This window comes from Thunnus maccoyii, chromosome 5, assembly GCF_910596095.1.
Source record: "Thunnus maccoyii chromosome 5, fThuMac1.1, whole genome shotgun sequence".
Taxonomy (NCBI): Eukaryota; Metazoa; Chordata; class Actinopteri; order Scombriformes; family Scombridae; genus Thunnus; species Thunnus maccoyii.
The window spans coordinates 722,484-740,034 of record NC_056537.1 but is presented as its reverse complement, the minus strand read 5'-3'; the positions used below and the strand labels follow the sequence as shown (position 1 = coordinate 740,034).

Genomic DNA, 17,551 nt, shown 5'->3' with positions numbered 1-17,551 from the left:
TTAGGTTGTATTTATCCATCATCATTTATGTGTTACACTTCTGTTATCCAGTCCTTTTGCTCATGTAATTTTACTCATTCATACGATGAGTTGCCAGTTTTTATGAGCATCTTATTTCACCACAGTAGTGATGTCTATATATAGTTTGTGTTCAACATTAGATGCACTATGCCACTCCCATCTGCCCTGCTATCACTGCAATCACCTCATTCCCCTCACCTGAGCTTCCCGCCCATCTCCCTACACACAAACTATCAGGAGACAGTTTCACCTTTCTCACTGCTGTTATATAGGAGCATGTGTTTAGTTTAAGGAATTGTTATGAGGAAAATGTAATCTGAGACACTACTGCATTTTATTTTATAGGAACATCATCTGTCTCATTGTGTTTTTTGTGTTTTTAGTTTTCTATTTGCTCTGTGTTTCCTTCCTGTGTTCATGTACTCCTCCCCAGCCTGCTTTTCCCTCCTCACTTTCCCTCCACACCTGCCCTGCATCAGCCTCGTTAGTCCTGCCCTGCTCCCTGTGTCTTCACCAGCCAATCAGCTTCTTTCCTGTTCTCCTGCTCCACCTGCACCTCATCCCCTCTTCAGTTTAGTTTTATTTAAATCCTGGGGGATGTTCCATCAAGCTGGCTAACGGGATAGCCTGGTTTATTTCGATAAGCCTCGATAATTTAAGTGAGAGTTCGTTCCATCACCGCGGCTTATATGAGTCCCAGCTCAGTAACCATGGTAACTTAGTCAGCAGAACTAGCTGCTCCGTGGCAGGTTAACGGTCAAACTTAATTCAGCTGCGTGTCAAAGAATGTCTGACGGACGGAAACAGACTCTCAAAAGACGGTTCCATCAAGTGTCTTTTCACACTCGCAACCCTTTTATTTAAAAGCTCAGCATTTATAATTTAAGAAATAAAAGTGTGCCAGTGTTATTTTGAAGTTATTTATTTATTCATTCACTCATTTTGTTCAAGCTGTGAAGACAAAAAGAAAATGAAATAAAGTCCAAACCATGACCTTCTGCTGTGTTTAAATGTATACAGTATTAACTGCTTATAGTGATCACAGTTACAGTGATCAGCTGTTTATATGGATCAAAAAGCTCTGAGACAGAATCATTCATATACAACATTTATGCTGTTTAAACAAGTCACCTATAGAAATCAAGTAGTCCACCTACAGTGATCATTTTGGGTCTCTTCATACATGACAACATGTGGAAAAACATTTTAAACCACGTAAATCTATTTTTGTACTTTACTCCCATGATAAGCGGCTGCTGCTGCGTGAACACTGACATCATGACAGAGACAGAAAGTCATTTTCTCTCAATGACAAACGTTGTCTCCTCGAAGCTTATGACAATAAAAGGGGGGAAGAAATTTAAGTGAAATTCACTGCTCTCTTCACCTGTTCTGCCGCCGGGGAAAATAGGAAACTTGTCATTGGCAAAAGTCAGAACCTGCTGCTTCAAAAATGCTCACAATGCATTTGAAACAGCTGTACTGTATCATGAAACAGTCAATAAAATTCAGTAACTTTATATTCATGTAGGCTAATAAATATACACATGTCAATTAGATGGTTTTCTGCATGACAAATAAAGAAAAAGAAAAGGTTATGATATTATAGTGATATTTGACCCGGACAGACGTGATCACTCTAAGCGGTTTCCACTTATTTATATCCTTCTCCAGTTTCTTTATCTCCAACTGCAACTTAATTTTTAACTTTCAGCGATGCTTGTAAATGGACATTTTGTGAAAGAGAAAATATGTCAAATAGTATGGTAATGTTGGTAAGTTGGTTCTCTTAAGTTGCCTACACCATCATTTTAATTATACATCTGATATTATCCAGTCTAGTGATAATATAACCACAGTCACTGATCTGTCTGCTTGCCTCATGTCTCCCCCCACACTGATTACACTGGGGATCTTTTTCACAGTTTCTGCTGCTGCACGTCTCATCTCCACATTAACCACATATCCCCAAATCATGTCTACACACAAGCCAGCTGTGTCCACATTTCCAACAACGTCTGCACTGAATGTGTTTGGGAACAAACAGCCTTACTGGGTAACTGATATGATCTCAGAATACTTTGTCAGGCAGGATTTCTCATTCAAAATGCAACACACCAGGGGCCAGATGCATAAAACTCTGTGTAGATTCATGACTAAAACTGTGTGAACGCATAAAGCCACAAACATGCAGACGCATTCTTTTCATCAGATTTATAAAGCCGTGCGTACGCATGGTTCTGTTTTATGAATCTCAATCATTGAGGAACTGAGCTCACGTGCGCAAGCCTCATTTCCGCTCCCACAATTAACCATAAATGGATGAAGACACACCCTGAACCAGCTGTTTTCATATCAATTGGTCACCTGCCTCATCAGTCTGTACAGCTGTCAATGAAACAAACAGGAAAGAAGAAGTGCAGTTTCACTAAATTGTGTTGCACTGGCGAGTTTCATCAACAGCCAGAATAGCTGTCATTACGCGCCACCATTACACACGGCTGTGCAGCTCTTTATACCATCCATATCATTAATTCATCACATGGACTGTAAACCATCGTCAGCAGTAATATCTCAGAAATGGAATCAATGTTGTAGTTTGTAGCTCATATCTAAACCGACTTTACAAGGTGTGCCACAACTAAGGATAAAATAAAAAGAATAATAAGAGCAAAATAAAATGATGGCTCCTATGGAAATTAAAGGAATGACAAAATTAAACACAGAAGTAATTAATCAATGTTAACTTAATAAATGCGCCTTTGATTGACATTTTACAAATATCTGTGTAAACACCCCAAAAGAACCCAAAGACACACACAATCAGTGAAGCTGGTTATCAACCTAAACAAACATCGTTTTACTAAAAGATTCCGTCTCTCAGCTTATATTTCACCTCCACCTCATCACATCAGCCTCAGATCTTGTGGTGTACTTTCATTAAAAGTCATTGGTGTGCTTAAAGACAATATTAAGCTATGCATATTGATTTTATAAGTTTATAAGCAATAAGGGCTAGTGTGATACAATTTGTATTGGTGTAGGTATAACCTCATGAACCATATTTAATCACAATGTACGTATAGAGGCACGGTAGAAGAATCATAATCATACACTGGAGAAATTTGAGTGTGTTTGTATTACATGTGACTTTGCTTGGGTCTGCATTAAAGTCTTCACCTCTTAAAAAAATACTCTCTGGAGGAGATCAAGAAATAAGGGTGTAAAATGACTAGAATAACTTATAAAAAAATAAAAGGCCAGAAGACAACTTGGCAATAATGGTGTAAAATGATTCCCAATACTTATATAAAAATTGGATATAATCAGGTAGAATTGAATGTGCCAGTACATATCCTCAAACAGCTCAAAACCTGTTTTGAAGAGTTTTGACCAACAACGAGTGACGGAGATAAAAGTAACATAATAATTGGTCAAAAATTAGGGAGGGTGGATGATAAGGTGTGACCTATGCCGACCCAAGGACATAAAAACAATGCCCCAAAGAAAAACCTTCAGAGCGATTTGGTTCTTTGTAAAAGTGCTGATTGCTCCCCTTTTTTGCCGGCATTAAAGAACACTTTGCTGCTTGGACCTCTGACTCCCTTTTTATTTTCAAGAGAGAGTTTTTTTGCTCTGGTACCTTTTTCTGCAACAATTTGATACAACAATCTCTAAGAAAAAACATGTGTACGCCTGGTCTAAAGTCTGCGTGAGGTGTTCACATTCTCACTGTACATTCTGTCTTTATAAATACCAGTTTATGTGCGGGAAATGGCGTGTGCCTGGTTTTTGTGTGTATGTATCATTTATGCATCTGGCCCCTGGTCTTGTTTCAAACCTTTCTCCGTCACTCATCCTGATCATTCAATGACTGTCAACAACTTACTGGAACTCTTCTATGAAGTGGGAAACATGACACCTGCTAACCATCTAACTCATATTTCCAACAACTTCTTCAGCTGTGTCTGTGAAACACATCCAACAATGATCAATCCATTTCTTTTAACATCAATTAAGTTGACATCACCAAGTTTGTCCTTAATCCAACTGGCGACTTCATGTTTGTTCAACAGAACTCCAAATCTGTCCTTGTTCCCAGTCAGTTTTGTTCCAGCCAAGTGGATTTCTCTTTCTTTCTCTCTATCATCACTGTAACTTCAAATTTCTTCTTCTTTCTTCTGTTTTCCTCCTGATTTCTTCCTGCTGCCTCTTTCAAGCTCGTCCACCTCAATCTTCCTTCCGCCGTCCTTCTATGGGACTGTCATGACTCAGGGCAGCTAATATAGCAGCTAGCATCTACCTTACTTTCAAACTTGAAATCAGATTTTTGTGCACATTGTAATAACTTGATTTCCACAAAGTAGACATTTTACACGTCACGCAGTTCTAACTGAAACCATTTACAATAAGTAACCACTGCATACACACAACACATGTACACATGTTCACTGAGTAAAGGTGCAAATGCAAAGTTTTCTCTGGATTTCAAGAACCGATTATTGATCAAATAAGAATTGCAATTAATCACAACTATTTTATTTATTTTTTGTCCAGCTCTAAAGTTTAGAAGACGGAAACTCCAAACACCTGAACCCAACAGGATGCAGGTTAAAAACTGTTAAATATAAAAGACAAAAAAGTTTCAGTGGTTCAGAGTGAATTATCCAGTGCAGATTTTTCTTGTTATATGAAGGTTTTAAATGTGCAGCTCAACATTGCTCTGACACAGTCAATGGACTAAACCACTGAAGAAGAAAATAGACTTTCCCATTAAGATCCTCAGTGTGGATCAGCATAATATCAGCTTTATGTCTGCAGTTTAGTGTCACCACAACTGTCACATCATATTAATCTCAGCACAGCAGTAAGAAATGGTGTCTGACCTCAGAGTCTCCAGTCTACAGTGTGGACTGAAGACTCTGAGGTCACCTGTATTGATCTCTGTGTCCCTGTGTGTGCGTGTGTGTGTGTTTGTGTGTGTGTGTGAGTGTGTGTGTGTGTGTTCTGAAGGATCAATATCAATGATCAGACATTATTCATTAAAACACATTAAAGAACATAATAAAGAAATATTTCTCCTTCATCAAGGAAACTTGATCCATTTAAAACAAATATTAGTTGAGAGGATCTTCTGTATACAGATGTGACTCTTTACCAAAAATTATAAACATTACATGACTTTAAAAACAAACAGTGGACATTTTCTACAGTTTCTTTAAGAATCAGTCATCTTTTATAACTACAGACTAAACTTTGTACTGTAAAAAATGAAAATATGGGGAAAAAAATAACTTCATGGATGTAAGTTATGTATGTACATAAATTAGGTTCAGTTGTTAAACATTAAGATCAACAATAGTAACAGACAGTCAGTGAACTTACATCAGAGTCTCCAGTCTACAGTTTGGACTCTCCAGTCCAGCAGACAGATGCTCCACTGCTGAGTCAGACAGACGGTTCAAGCTCAGATTCAGCTCTCTGAGATGGGAGGGGTTGGACTTCAGAGCTGAAGCCACAACTTCACAGTGAGTCTCTGAGAGTTCACATCCATCAAGTCTGTAATGCAGATAACATACATACAATATACACTTTAATAATAAATATAGATTCTAGGCATTTTGATCACTAAACAAACTAAGATGTGATGAATAGCTCAGTTATCTCTGTTGGCAGAGCTGGTCGGCCATTAATCAGAAGGTTGGTGGTTTGAAACTTGAGCTCCTTCTGTCCACATGTCCAAGTGTCTTTGAGCAACACACTCAATCCAAAATTGTACGTGTATGTAAAAAAATGTCACTTTGGACAAAAGCATCTGAAAATGAAAGTAATGTAAATGTGTCATGTTGTGATTTACCCTTCAAATCAAAGTTGAGTTATTCAGTAACTCTCCTCACTCTCTCTGCTGCTGTACTGCAGACTTTTTAATGGGATTCTCTGTTTTGGTTTCATCTTGCAGACAAAGGCAAAGAAAATGGAGTTGCATTTATGCTTCTATAAAGTCCACAGTGATTGCTTCTTATTTGTCTTAAATGTCTCCTTGCTTTGCTCACTTGAGTCGTATCCTTGTGTCTTAGTCCCTCCCACCTAAGATACAAGGGAGAGATGCAGGAAAAGATGTGAGGGAAGAAGAATCAAGGAAACATGTTTTTGGACATCCTTTCCTTTCAGGTGTAATCTGAAGTGACATCAGCTGTCAGTCTACAGGTGTTAACAGCTCTTCAGTGTCTTTTGATGTGCTGGAGTTTAAATGTGATGTACTGTCTAAAAAATGAATAATGGCGTACAGTTACCACTGCCAGCACAGTGATGTAGTGATGTCCTCCAACATGACAAAAGACAACGTGAAATATCTCTGCATGTTTCTCCTGAAATAAACTGTTTGACAAACATCTGCATGTTATATTGTGAACAGATCCATGAAACAGTTTGTAACTGCTCAGACACTGAATACACATTTCTACTGGCAGAAACTTTTTCTAATATATATTTGTTATTTGCATCTGCATTCATTGATATTCTGTTTGTAAATTCATTATTTAATAATTCATGTTATGATGAGAATGTCTCATAATTTGTAGGAATAATTTAAACTTGTAGTTTATATGTTTTAAGGAAAGAGGAAATATGTAAATATCTCTGACATCAATGTTTACTTTCTACCTTGTCACAGTCTGGCTCTATGTATCTTCCTCTCAGCTCTGAGTGAGTCTGGCTCTACTAAGTTCACGTCTCACTCACACCAACTTTCTTCCTCACTGCTTTATGTGACTATCTAGTCATGTACAGTGCTGGTTATGGAGTGGCTTGTTTAGTGTTGGCTTAGTTACTCTTCATCTAGACATCACTCTCTTAGGTTGTATTTATCCATCATCATTTATGTGTTACACTTCTGTTATCCAGTCCTTTTGCTCATGTAATTTTACTCATTCATACGATGAGTTGCCAGTTTTTATGAGCATCTTATTTCACCACAGTAGTGATGTCTGTATATAGTTTGTGTTCAACATTAGATGCACTATGCCACTCCCATCTGCCCTGCTATCACTGCAATCACCTCATTCCCCTCACCTGAGCTTCCCGCCCATCTCCCTACACACAAACTATCAGGCGACAGTTTCACCTTTCTCACTGCTGTTATATAGGAGCATGTGTTTAGTTTAAGGAATTGTTATGAGGAAAATGTAATCTGAGACACTACTGCATTTTATTTTATAGGAACATCATCTGTCTCATTGTGTTTTGGGGATTTTTATTTTTCTGTTTGCTCTGTGTTTCCTTCCTGTGTTCATGTACTCCTCCCCAGCCTGCTTTTCCCTCCTCACTTTCCCTCCACACCTGCCCTGCATCACCCTCTTTAGTCCTGCCATGCTCCCTGTGTCTTCACCAGCCAATCAGCTTCTTTCCTGTTCTCCTGCTCCACCTGCACCTCATCCCCTCTTCAGTTTAGTTTGTATTGTTGGAGATAAAGAAACTGGAGAAGGATATAAATAAGTGGAAACCTTTTAGAGTGATCACGTCTGTCCGGGTCAAATATCACTATAATATCATAACCTTTTCTTTTTCTTTATTTGTCATGCAGAAAACCATCTAATTGACATGTGTATATTTATTAGCCTACATGAATATAAAGTTACTGAATTTTATTGACTGTTTCATGATACAGTACAGCTGTTTCAAACGCATTGTGAGCATTTTTGAAGCAGCAGGTTCTGACTTTTGCCAATGACAAGTTTCTTATTTTCCCCGGCGGCAGAACAGGCGAAGAGAGCAGTGAATTTCACTTAAATTTCTTCCCCCCCTTTTATTGTCATAAGCTTCAAGTAGACAACGTTTGTCACTGAGAGAAAATGACTTTCTGTCTCTGTCATGATGTCAGTGTTCACGCAGCAGCAGCCGCTTATCATGGGAGTAAAGTACAAAAATAGATTTACGTGGTTTAAAATGTTTTTCCACATGTTGTCATGTATGAAGAGACACAAAATGATCACTGTAGGTGGACTACTTGATTTCTATAGGCGACTTATTTAAACAGCATAAATGTTGTATATGAATGATTCTGTCTCAGAGCTTTTTGATCCATATAAACAGCTGATCACTGTAACTGTGATCACTATAAGCAGTTAATACTGTATACATTTAAACACAGCAGAAGGTCATGGTTTGGACTTTATTTAATTTTCTTTTTGTCTTCACAGCTTGAACAAAATGAGTGAATGAATAAATAAATAACTTCAAAATAACGCTGGCACACTTTTATTTCTTAAATTATAAATGCTGAGCTTTTAAATAAAAGGGTTGTGAGTGTGAAAAGACACTTGATGGAACCGTCTTTTGAGAGTCTGTTTCCGTCCGTCAGACATTCTTTGACACGCAGCTGAATTAAGTTTGACCATTAACCTGCCACGGAGCAGCTAGTTCTGCTGACTAAGTTACCATGGTTACTGAGCTGGGACTCATATAAGCCGCGGCGATGGAACGAACTCTCACTTAAATTATCGAGGCTTATCGAAATAAACCAGGCTATCCCGTTAGCCAGCTTGATGGAACATCCCTCTGGATAAAGATTTATTCTTCAAGTTCCTGTTGCCTGCAGTCTCCTGTGTTTGGGTCCACCTGCTCTGCTCTTCACAACATACCTGACACACAGGGATTTTCAGCCTCATAGAAACTGATATTTAATTAAAATGTGTTTTCTGCTGACAGACAGCAGACTCACCTTCCCTCCCTGACTATATCATCCATGACACAGGCTAAATTAAAAAAATAAATTAAAATTAAAAATAATACACTCTCTAGTGAATATTGAAAGTTGTTTTATGCTTCCTTTATTAATCAGACCTACAGTGAAAATTTTAATCCAAAATGTTAGATAGACTGAGAATCAGAAAACAAATCAAATCTAAACTTGGGAGTGATATTACACCTGAGTTGGTTCTGTTATTTGTCTTGATATAAAACTGAGATGTTGGTGATGTAATATCAGATCAGTCCGATCAGCTGCTGCATCTAATCACTACAGATTTCCAATAAAGGGTTGTGTCAGTTTGATAAAAGATGAAGGATGATCTTGTGTACTGTTTACTCCCTCCTTCAGGCAGCCTCCACTCTCCTCCAAACAGAAATAAGCAAATTCAAACATCCTTCATGATGAGACCAATTTCCAGATCAATTTCCGGGTCACCCGAGGAGAGAGAAGACATGAAATAAGGTCATGAGAAGCACCCATCATATCAGAGTGTCTCCACAAAGTTCAAATGAAATTGTCTTGCTCATAAAACCTGAGCAGCTTCAAACTGAGTCTCTTCAATTATCACCGTGCACTCACAGCAATTAAGTCTTATCAGCAGGAAGAGCTTTGTAGACTTTTTATGCCCTGGGTTTCGCCTCTCAGGCTTCATACAAGCTGGTAGCTGCAGCAGATCACAGATATTACATGTATGTGTCTGTATATAAAATAAACAGACACATTATAGAAAGGTACAGCAGGTTCTGTCCACTGGAAAATACTGTTGTCTGTTGTGATGAAATAATGACTCTTTAAACATTTTCAACTAAAACTTCAAACCTGAAGATATTTTGCTGGATTTGTATTAAACCCAAAGGAAGAAAACTAGAAGGTGAACAATAAACTGTAAAATCATTATAAATAAACAGAATAACTGTGTTTACTAATGTGAGGTATAAACACACCAACAATAATAAGTTTTTCTTGCTCTCATAGCATTTGAACATCTGAAGAACATTTGAAGTGAAGCACTATAAGTCAGAGTCGTCGTGTTCACATCCACAAACCCTCAGTGGGATAGGTGCTGGATACAAAATCTATTCAACTGGGATACAAGGAGAACTCACACACTGGAATCACAGCTCCATTTAAATTTACTGGTAACATTTCAACTGATTACAGGTCTTCCTCAGACAAACACCCACAGGAGGGAAATGAAGGATATTTATATCAAAATGACCGGTGACATAATCAATGTGTCAAGATATCCTCATCACTATGAAAATAAAAACATTAATGTGAATAGAAATATGTTTTCCTTGTGATAAGGATATCTTGACACATGTGAATGTGCTTGCAGGTACTCCTTGTAGTGAAGCACTACTCATGTATAACTTTGGCAACAAGCAGGTGTAACACATGTTTAACACTTTGATAGTGTGCATGTGTGAATCTTTACTGTAATACTGATGGCAGCTTTATAATGTTGATAATCACATCTGGACTTACCGAGCCTTTCTGCAGTTCCTCACAGCTGGGATCAGTCTCCATCGTCCCTCCCGTGATGTGTTGTACTTCATCAGGTCCAACTCATCCAGAACCTCCTCTGACATCTGCAGCATGTAGGCCAGAGCTGAGCAGTGGATCTCAGAGAGTTTCTTCTCTGATCCGTTCTCTGACTTCAGGAACTCTTGGATCTCCTGATGTACTGAGCGGTCGTTCATCTCCATCAGACAGTGGAAGATGTTGATGCTTCTGTCAGGAGAGATATCCTCACTGTTCATCGTCTTCAGGTTGTTGATGGCTCTCTGGATGATTTGTGGACTGTTCTCTGTCTGACCCAGCAGGCCTCCTAAGAGACTCTGGTTGGACTTCAGAGAGAGGCCATGAAGGAAGCGCACAAACAGATCCAGGTGGCCATTTTCACTTATGAGAGATTTCTTCATGGCTCTCATCAGGAAGTCATCCAGAGATGAGTCACTGTATTTTCCCAGGAAGTCCTCCAGTACCTCTGTGTTCCTGTTGGTGTAACAGTGGTACATGTAGACTGCAGCCAGAAACTCCTGAACGCTCAGATGAACAAAGCAGTAGACTGTTTTCTGGAAGATCACACTCTCTCTTTTGAAGATCTCTGTACAAACTCCTGATAACACCGAGGCCTCTGTGACATCAAGACCACACTTCTTCAGGTCTTCTTGGTAGAACATGATGTTTCCTTTCTCCAGATGTTCCAACGCCAGCCTCCCCAGCTTCAGAAGAAGTATCCTGTCAGCCTTCGTCAGCTTCTGTGGACTCGTCCCATGTCCTTCATCATACTTGTGCTTCTTCCTCTTTGTCTGAACCAGCAGGAAGTGTGAGTACATGTCAGTCAGGGTCTTGGGCAGCTCTCCTCTCTGGTCTGTAGTCAACATGTGCTCCAGAATTGTAGCAGTGATCCAGCAGAAGACTGGGATGAGACACATGATGTGGAGGCTCCTGGATGTCTTGATGTGTGAGATGATTCTGCTGGACAGCTCTTCATCACTGAATCTCCTCCTGAAGTACTCCTCCTTCTGGGCGTCAGTGAAGCCTTGTACTTCTGTTACCCTGTCAACACATGTAGGAGGGATCTGATTGGCTGCTGCAGGTCGGGAAGTTATCCAGACGAGAGCCGAGGGAAGCAGCTTCCCCTCGATAAGGTTTGTCAACAGCACGTTGACTGATGACTTCTGTGTGACATCAGACACGATGTTACTGTTATTGAAATCCAGTGAAAGTCTGCTTTCATCCAGGCCGTCAAAGATGAACAAAACTTTCCAGACAGCGAGCTTCTCTGCTGTGACCTTCTGTAATGTTGGATGGAAATCATGGATCAGCATGAGGAGACTGTACTGCTCATCTTTGATCAAGTTCAGCTCCCTGAACGAAAGCAGAATCACCAGACTGACGTCTTGGTTTTCCGAGCCCTCTGCCCAGTCCAGAGTGAACTTCTGCACTGAGAAGGTTTTTCCAACGCCAGCGACGCCGTTGGTCAGAACGACTCTGATGTGTTTCTGTTGGTCAGGTAAGACTTTAAAGATGTCGTGACACCTGATTGGAGTGTCATGGAGGGTGTCCATCTTGGAAGCTGCTTCAAGCTGCCTCACCTCATGTTGGGTATTAACGTCTTCACTCTGTCCCTCTGTGATGTAGAGCTCAGTGTAGATCCTGTTGAGGAGGGTTTCACTTCCTGCTTCATCAGTTCCTTCAGTCACACATTCACATCTCCTCCTCAGACTGATCTTATGTTCATCTAAAACCTCCTGCAGACCACTTTCTGCTGAAAGAGAAGAAAAAAAGGTATAATTAAGAAGAAATATGTCTGACTGTGTTAATTTTCAGTAGGATAGAGGAGGTAGATTCCTGTCCTGTTTTCAGAGATGATGACATCAGCAGACAGATCTTCAGTCTTACTTTGTACAGTGCTGGTCTGACTGTCTGTCTGCAGTCCAGTTCTTGTTCTGGATCTTTCTGCACACTGGGGACAGGAGGAGTCTCCTGATGAAGCAGACTGGTCCCAGTATGAGGTGATGCACTGTCTGCAGAACCAGTGTCCACAGCTGGTAGAGACTGGATCCTTCAGGACGTCCTGACACAAAGAACAGCAGGACAGCTGCTCCTCCACAGAAACACCCCTCCTCTTCCTCTCTCTGTGGACATGAACACATTCTTTATGACACATGACATTAGTGGTGGCCAACCGACAGCTCACAAGTTGATGCAGCTCTTTCCCTCCATAAACAGTCCAGACTGTCAGTATTTGTACAGTTACACATTTTTTTGATCTTCAGGCTCTGAGCTTCAGCACATTCAATTTAAATAAAATAATATATACTATATTTACAAGGGTTCAGAAGTAATTAGACAGACACAACAATGTGCCAGCAAAGGCAGAGAAGAAGAAGAGTGCAAACTAGTAAACATGGATGTAAACAATGCAGGATTTAAAATACTAGCTTCAAAAATCAACTTTGCAAATGTTTCATGAGGAGGGAAATGGATTCAACACATTTGTTAGACCACAAGGATTCACACAATGTGTTTTGGTCAGTAAGTCAATGTAAACATGACTTTTGTCTGTTAACAAGAAAACTCCACAGGGCTCCTTTAAGCTACTATGAGACATTAAAAGTCAGGAAAAATAAGCAGGAGGCAACTGAGCAAAACAGAAAAATAACAGACTGCTGCTCTTTTGTCTTGTGTTGTGGTGGTGAACAGAGAGCTCTGCTAAATATCTTCATAATGCATCTTTTCATTTGTGTTTCTCTCTCTCACTGTTTCTGCTATAATCTCTCTCCCTCTGTGTCAGTGTGATACAACAGTTTTACACATTTGACTTTTCCCAAACGTTAAATGTCAGACTCAGTTTCCTCTGCTGCAGTGGTCAGTCTGCAGTGATAAATCAGCTGCAGCAGGCTGTTTGTATACATTTCCATTACTTCCTCCCATATTTTGTGTCTTTGAACAGGAACACGTTAAGACACATTCTGTATTGCAGGAGACCAAACACTCCATTTTCTTCCATTTTACCTGCACAAAACCCCGGTGCAGTCCTTTAGTAAATAAGGAGACACAATGTGACTTGTTACTAAATCCTTAGTAAATATCACCCTGGGTTACCTGCTACTACTTTAGATTGTTAGACTGGAAAATCAAATAGCAATAGCAGCCCTGTCTCTGTCTCTGGTTAACATGTACATGAAGATCTGTTCTAGATTACAGCTGAATGGAAGGTAGTTCATTATTTCTTCCCACTGTGTTTCCTTCATATCTACACTACAACCTTAATGAAACCGTCTCACTGAATCATCTTCAGGTCAGTTTACAGTAGAAACAGTCTCTTACTTTGTGTCTGAGGGTCCAGGTTCATTACTGAAGTCTGGAGGACGTTCTTTAGACCGGTTACTCTTCATAGACAGACAGCTGGATATCAGAGACTCTGCTCTCTGTCTGTGGAAACAACAATTGTTTTACACATATCATTAGTTCTTGTAAAGAGCAGGTTTAACATGAAACATTGCTCAGGGTCATGATTCAATAATAACAACAGATAGTTATGTTCATCTCTCCTTCTTCATGTTCTAAACATTTATCTACAGCTGGATATATTTGCGTGAAGAGTTTTTAAACATCTACATGTTTAAGAACACAAAGTCTGACATGTGAGCTGTGAAAATGCCAAATGACAAAAAATGATTTTTATATAACAGTTTATTTATAACAGTTAAACACACAACATGTAATTTCAGCCACTAGGGGTCTCAATCAAAACAATAACAATAGATGGAGTGTGATGACGGTGTGAAGCAGCAAGGGATCATGGGAGTTGTTGTCTTCGTTGTTAAACAACCAGCTTCTCAGGGTTAGGATAACTCCAGTGTTCATCATTCAGGATGTCTTTACTGGGAGCTGAATTATTCGCAGAGGTCTCCCCCTCTCCAGAACAAACAGACCCACTGATTAAAACAGGTAAAAACACTGAATGAAGCAGTTTCACTTTAAAAATCAGTGTTTCTCCGACGTTGTTTGGTGGACACAGGACATCAGGGAGGGGCTGTTAGCTGAGCTGCTGCTAACATTTTCTCAGCTTGTTTCTCTAATAACTTAAGATCCAGACGTTCAGCAGATTTTTAGCATGAGCTGAATTATCGGAAGAGGTCTCCTCCTCTCCAGAACAAACAGACCCGGTGATTAAAACTGGTTAAAACACTGAATAAAGCAGTTTCACGTTAAAAATTAGTGTTTCTCCGATGCTGTACGGCGGACACAGCATGTCAGGGAGGGGCTGCTAGCCGAGCTGCTGCTAACTTTTGCTCAACTTGTTTCTCTGATAATTTAAGGTCTTTCAAAATCCTTCATCTGGTTAAAAGATACAGTTAAAAACGACCAAGATCTAAAAAGTTTATCATAAAATGTGGCTTAAGACAGAGTAGGAGTCGATTTATGACAGTTTCTGGCGGGTACCACAACGCCTATGTATTATCTTGTAGGTGTATATTGTTTGGTAGATGCCACTGTAGAGGACAAACACAACGCTGACGCATGTATCTTGTGTGTGTAAACTCTTTGGTAGAGGAGGTATGACGCCATTGACAGGCGACCAAATGAAACAGACCTTTACCTTGATTAAAATTACAAATTTCTCTGGGTTTGAAAATTGTTGGAACCATTTGGTTTAATGTAAGTACACAACTCAACAAAACATATAACGTAGGTCTAGTTGTTTTTAGACATTTTAATGCAGAATAGTTACATATTATAGTTTTAAACTAAAGGCACTGCTGCCTGATGCTGGGCTGTCAGATTAACTTGTTCATGTCTAGAAAACAAACAACAATCTGTCCTCTGTAATTTAACCTGCATTAAATATTGGTGGAAGCAACTAATAAACATTTCAGAACAGAAATCAAGCATCTATAAACAAAATGAAAGCTGTAAATGAAGAAATAATGCAGTCAAAACTCAAACAACAAAAAGATTAGTGACTGAATTAAAAAACACAGAATTATAATAGAATAGTGTTGTAATGTAGGTTATCAGATGACATTAAACTGAATCATCTTCAGGTCAGTTTACAGTAGAAACAGTCTCTTACTTTGTGTCTGAGGGTCCAGGTTCATTACTGATGTCTGGAGGAGGATCTTTAGACCAGTCACTCTTCATAGACAGACAGCTGGATATCAGAGACTCTGCTCCGTCCTCCTCTTCCTCCGAATCCTTCATCTTCTGGAGTCTGAGAGGTAAACCAGTAACACTGGAGACACACACACATACACAGTATAATAAACCCAGTCCTTCCTCTCAACTTAGTAGCTTCTTATTAGTTTACATGACTTTAACTACAACCATGTGTGTTTTCCAGCCATCACAAAGATAAACTTTGACTCTGCTTTAAATCCAACAAACAGACTTCAGATAAACAGCTGTGTGGTTCTTAACTGTGACTTCTCTCTATTTTAACTGCAGCAGTGTGTCACGTTACATCACTGTGAGGACGCAGAAACCAGGAAAAGAACAAAGGAAACAATGTTTGAAGACATCAACACTGTGATGTCATATTTTTCTGACACAGTTTAATCAACTAAACAATTAATCAGTAAAATAATCAGCAGATTGATCAATAATGACAGTAATCAATATTAGCAGCTCTGATATTAACACTCACCCTGCCTCAGACTGTTTTCCTCCTTCTGCTCTGTTGACTTTAAAATGGAGTCTGACTGAATACTTTCACTTTCAGGGTTCCTCCCTTCTTTCTCTGCACTGGAAGTCGTGTGTGTGTGTGTGTGTGTGTGTGTGTGTGTGTGTGTGTGTGTGTGTGTGTGTGTGTTTGTGTGTGTGTGTGTGTGTGTGTGTGTGACTTCCTCATTGTACTAAAAACAGTTATTTTCTGAGGGTTTATTCCAGAAAGCAGGTTGAACAAACTCTGAGTCTAATGTAACAGGGTCAGAAATGCCTTTTGCATGTTTTTATTTGTATGATGTTATTTCACTTTGCATGTTGTTGTTTGACGCTTTTACTTGTTTTGCTGTGTAACTTTTTTATTCTTGATCATTTGGTGTGTTTTGAATGTGTTTATGTGTGTTTTAAGTATTGATTATTTTGCATGATGAACTGGGCAGTAATGATACAGGGAGAGACACATCTCCAGTCATCCCACTAATTGCAGAATGAGCGACAAGCTGAGGAACCGGAGGACGCGGAACACACGAGCAGACGGCCCGGTTCGGAGAAAGAACCCTGAGACAGAGTCCGGAGCGGTTCGACACGACAGACAGCCACCAGCCAGCGACCCTGGAGTTACCATGGGACTACATGCAGCAGCCAGTGTCCGGTTCACTCGGGGTGCTTTTCATTACGCTGACGTGTCTCCTCGCTTCCGTCTTTTGCGCCTCTTCCTCGAGCCTTAGCTCCTCCCAGCGAGGATGGAGGAATTTAATTTATCAAACGGCGTCATTTTGAGGAGACGACAAGTTGTTATAACTCACTTAGCTTTAAATGTCAATTATGAATAAGTCAGCAATAGAAATGACTAAGTAACAGTTTAAAGTTTAAAGTTTGTGATTAAAATTCATACAAAATTAATGAACACTTTGCACTGTTACTTAAAAACAGCTGATAACTGCTCCAATGAATCATCATCATCATCATCATCATCATCATCATCATCATCTGGCTGTCACAGAATAAGACACAAATAGACAATTTAAATCTGTTAATTACTGAAAGAACAGAACCGACATAAAGGAACAATAGAAACAGCTGCAGCCTGCAGAATATGTTTAAATAAAATGTTGCTTATTTAGTTTGTGAAAGTCTGACGTGCTTTTCAGGTTCAGGATGGTTTTATAGGAGACGCAGAGTCATGTTTTTCTGAAGGAACTGAGACGCACTGAAACGGAGAAGAGGAGAAGCCTTTTGGCTCATGAAGAAAAATAGTAGAATGTTTTGTTGATTCAGTCATCTTTATTTTATAAATAAATAGGCTATGATCAGCTGCTGTTGATGCTTTCTGTCATGAAGTGACTGTTGCAATTAGCGTATTGAAAAGCAGCCTCGGGTCTGGGTCAGCAGTTGGTCAGCTGTCGCCCAGAAAACCGCGAGTATCCTCCCAGAGAGGCCGACGGGGAGGACTGTAACTGAAGACAGGAGTGTTCGGCCCGCAGTGGGGAACTCTCTACCCGCTCTGGTATCTCTGCTCGTCCGCAGATCCCACGGAGTTGATGTGAGAGGAGGCGGGAACTCGGAGTTAATAAAAGTAGTAAGAGCTTACTATAAACATTA

The 17,551-nt window shown here is 39.7% G+C and overlaps 1 protein-coding gene across 4 annotated transcripts in view; it reads right to left on the bottom strand.

Annotated features, from left to right (window-relative positions):
* LOC121896768 (NACHT, LRR and PYD domains-containing protein 12-like) overlaps nt 1–15,779 on the bottom strand; it is a 57,872-nt gene extending 42,093 nt beyond the window's left edge. For 3 of the 4 annotated variants that reach the window (XM_042410770.1, XM_042410771.1, XM_042410773.1), the window contains exons 1-4: nt 15,363–15,779; nt 12,182–12,417; nt 10,259–12,044; nt 5,407–5,580 (exon numbers count right to left, since the gene is read on the bottom strand). In XM_042410770.1, the coding sequence (XP_042266704.1) occupies nt 5,407–5,580; nt 10,259–12,044; nt 12,182–12,417; nt 15,363–15,490 (2,324 nt within the window). In that variant the 5' untranslated portion in view covers nt 15,491–15,779. Of the gene's footprint in view, nt 1–4,426; nt 4,640–5,406; nt 5,581–10,258; nt 12,045–12,181; nt 12,418–15,362 lie in introns of those variants that run through there. The other variant, XM_042410772.1, reaches the window with a different exon arrangement.
* Between the last annotated feature and the right edge of the window lie 1,772 nt (nt 15,780–17,551).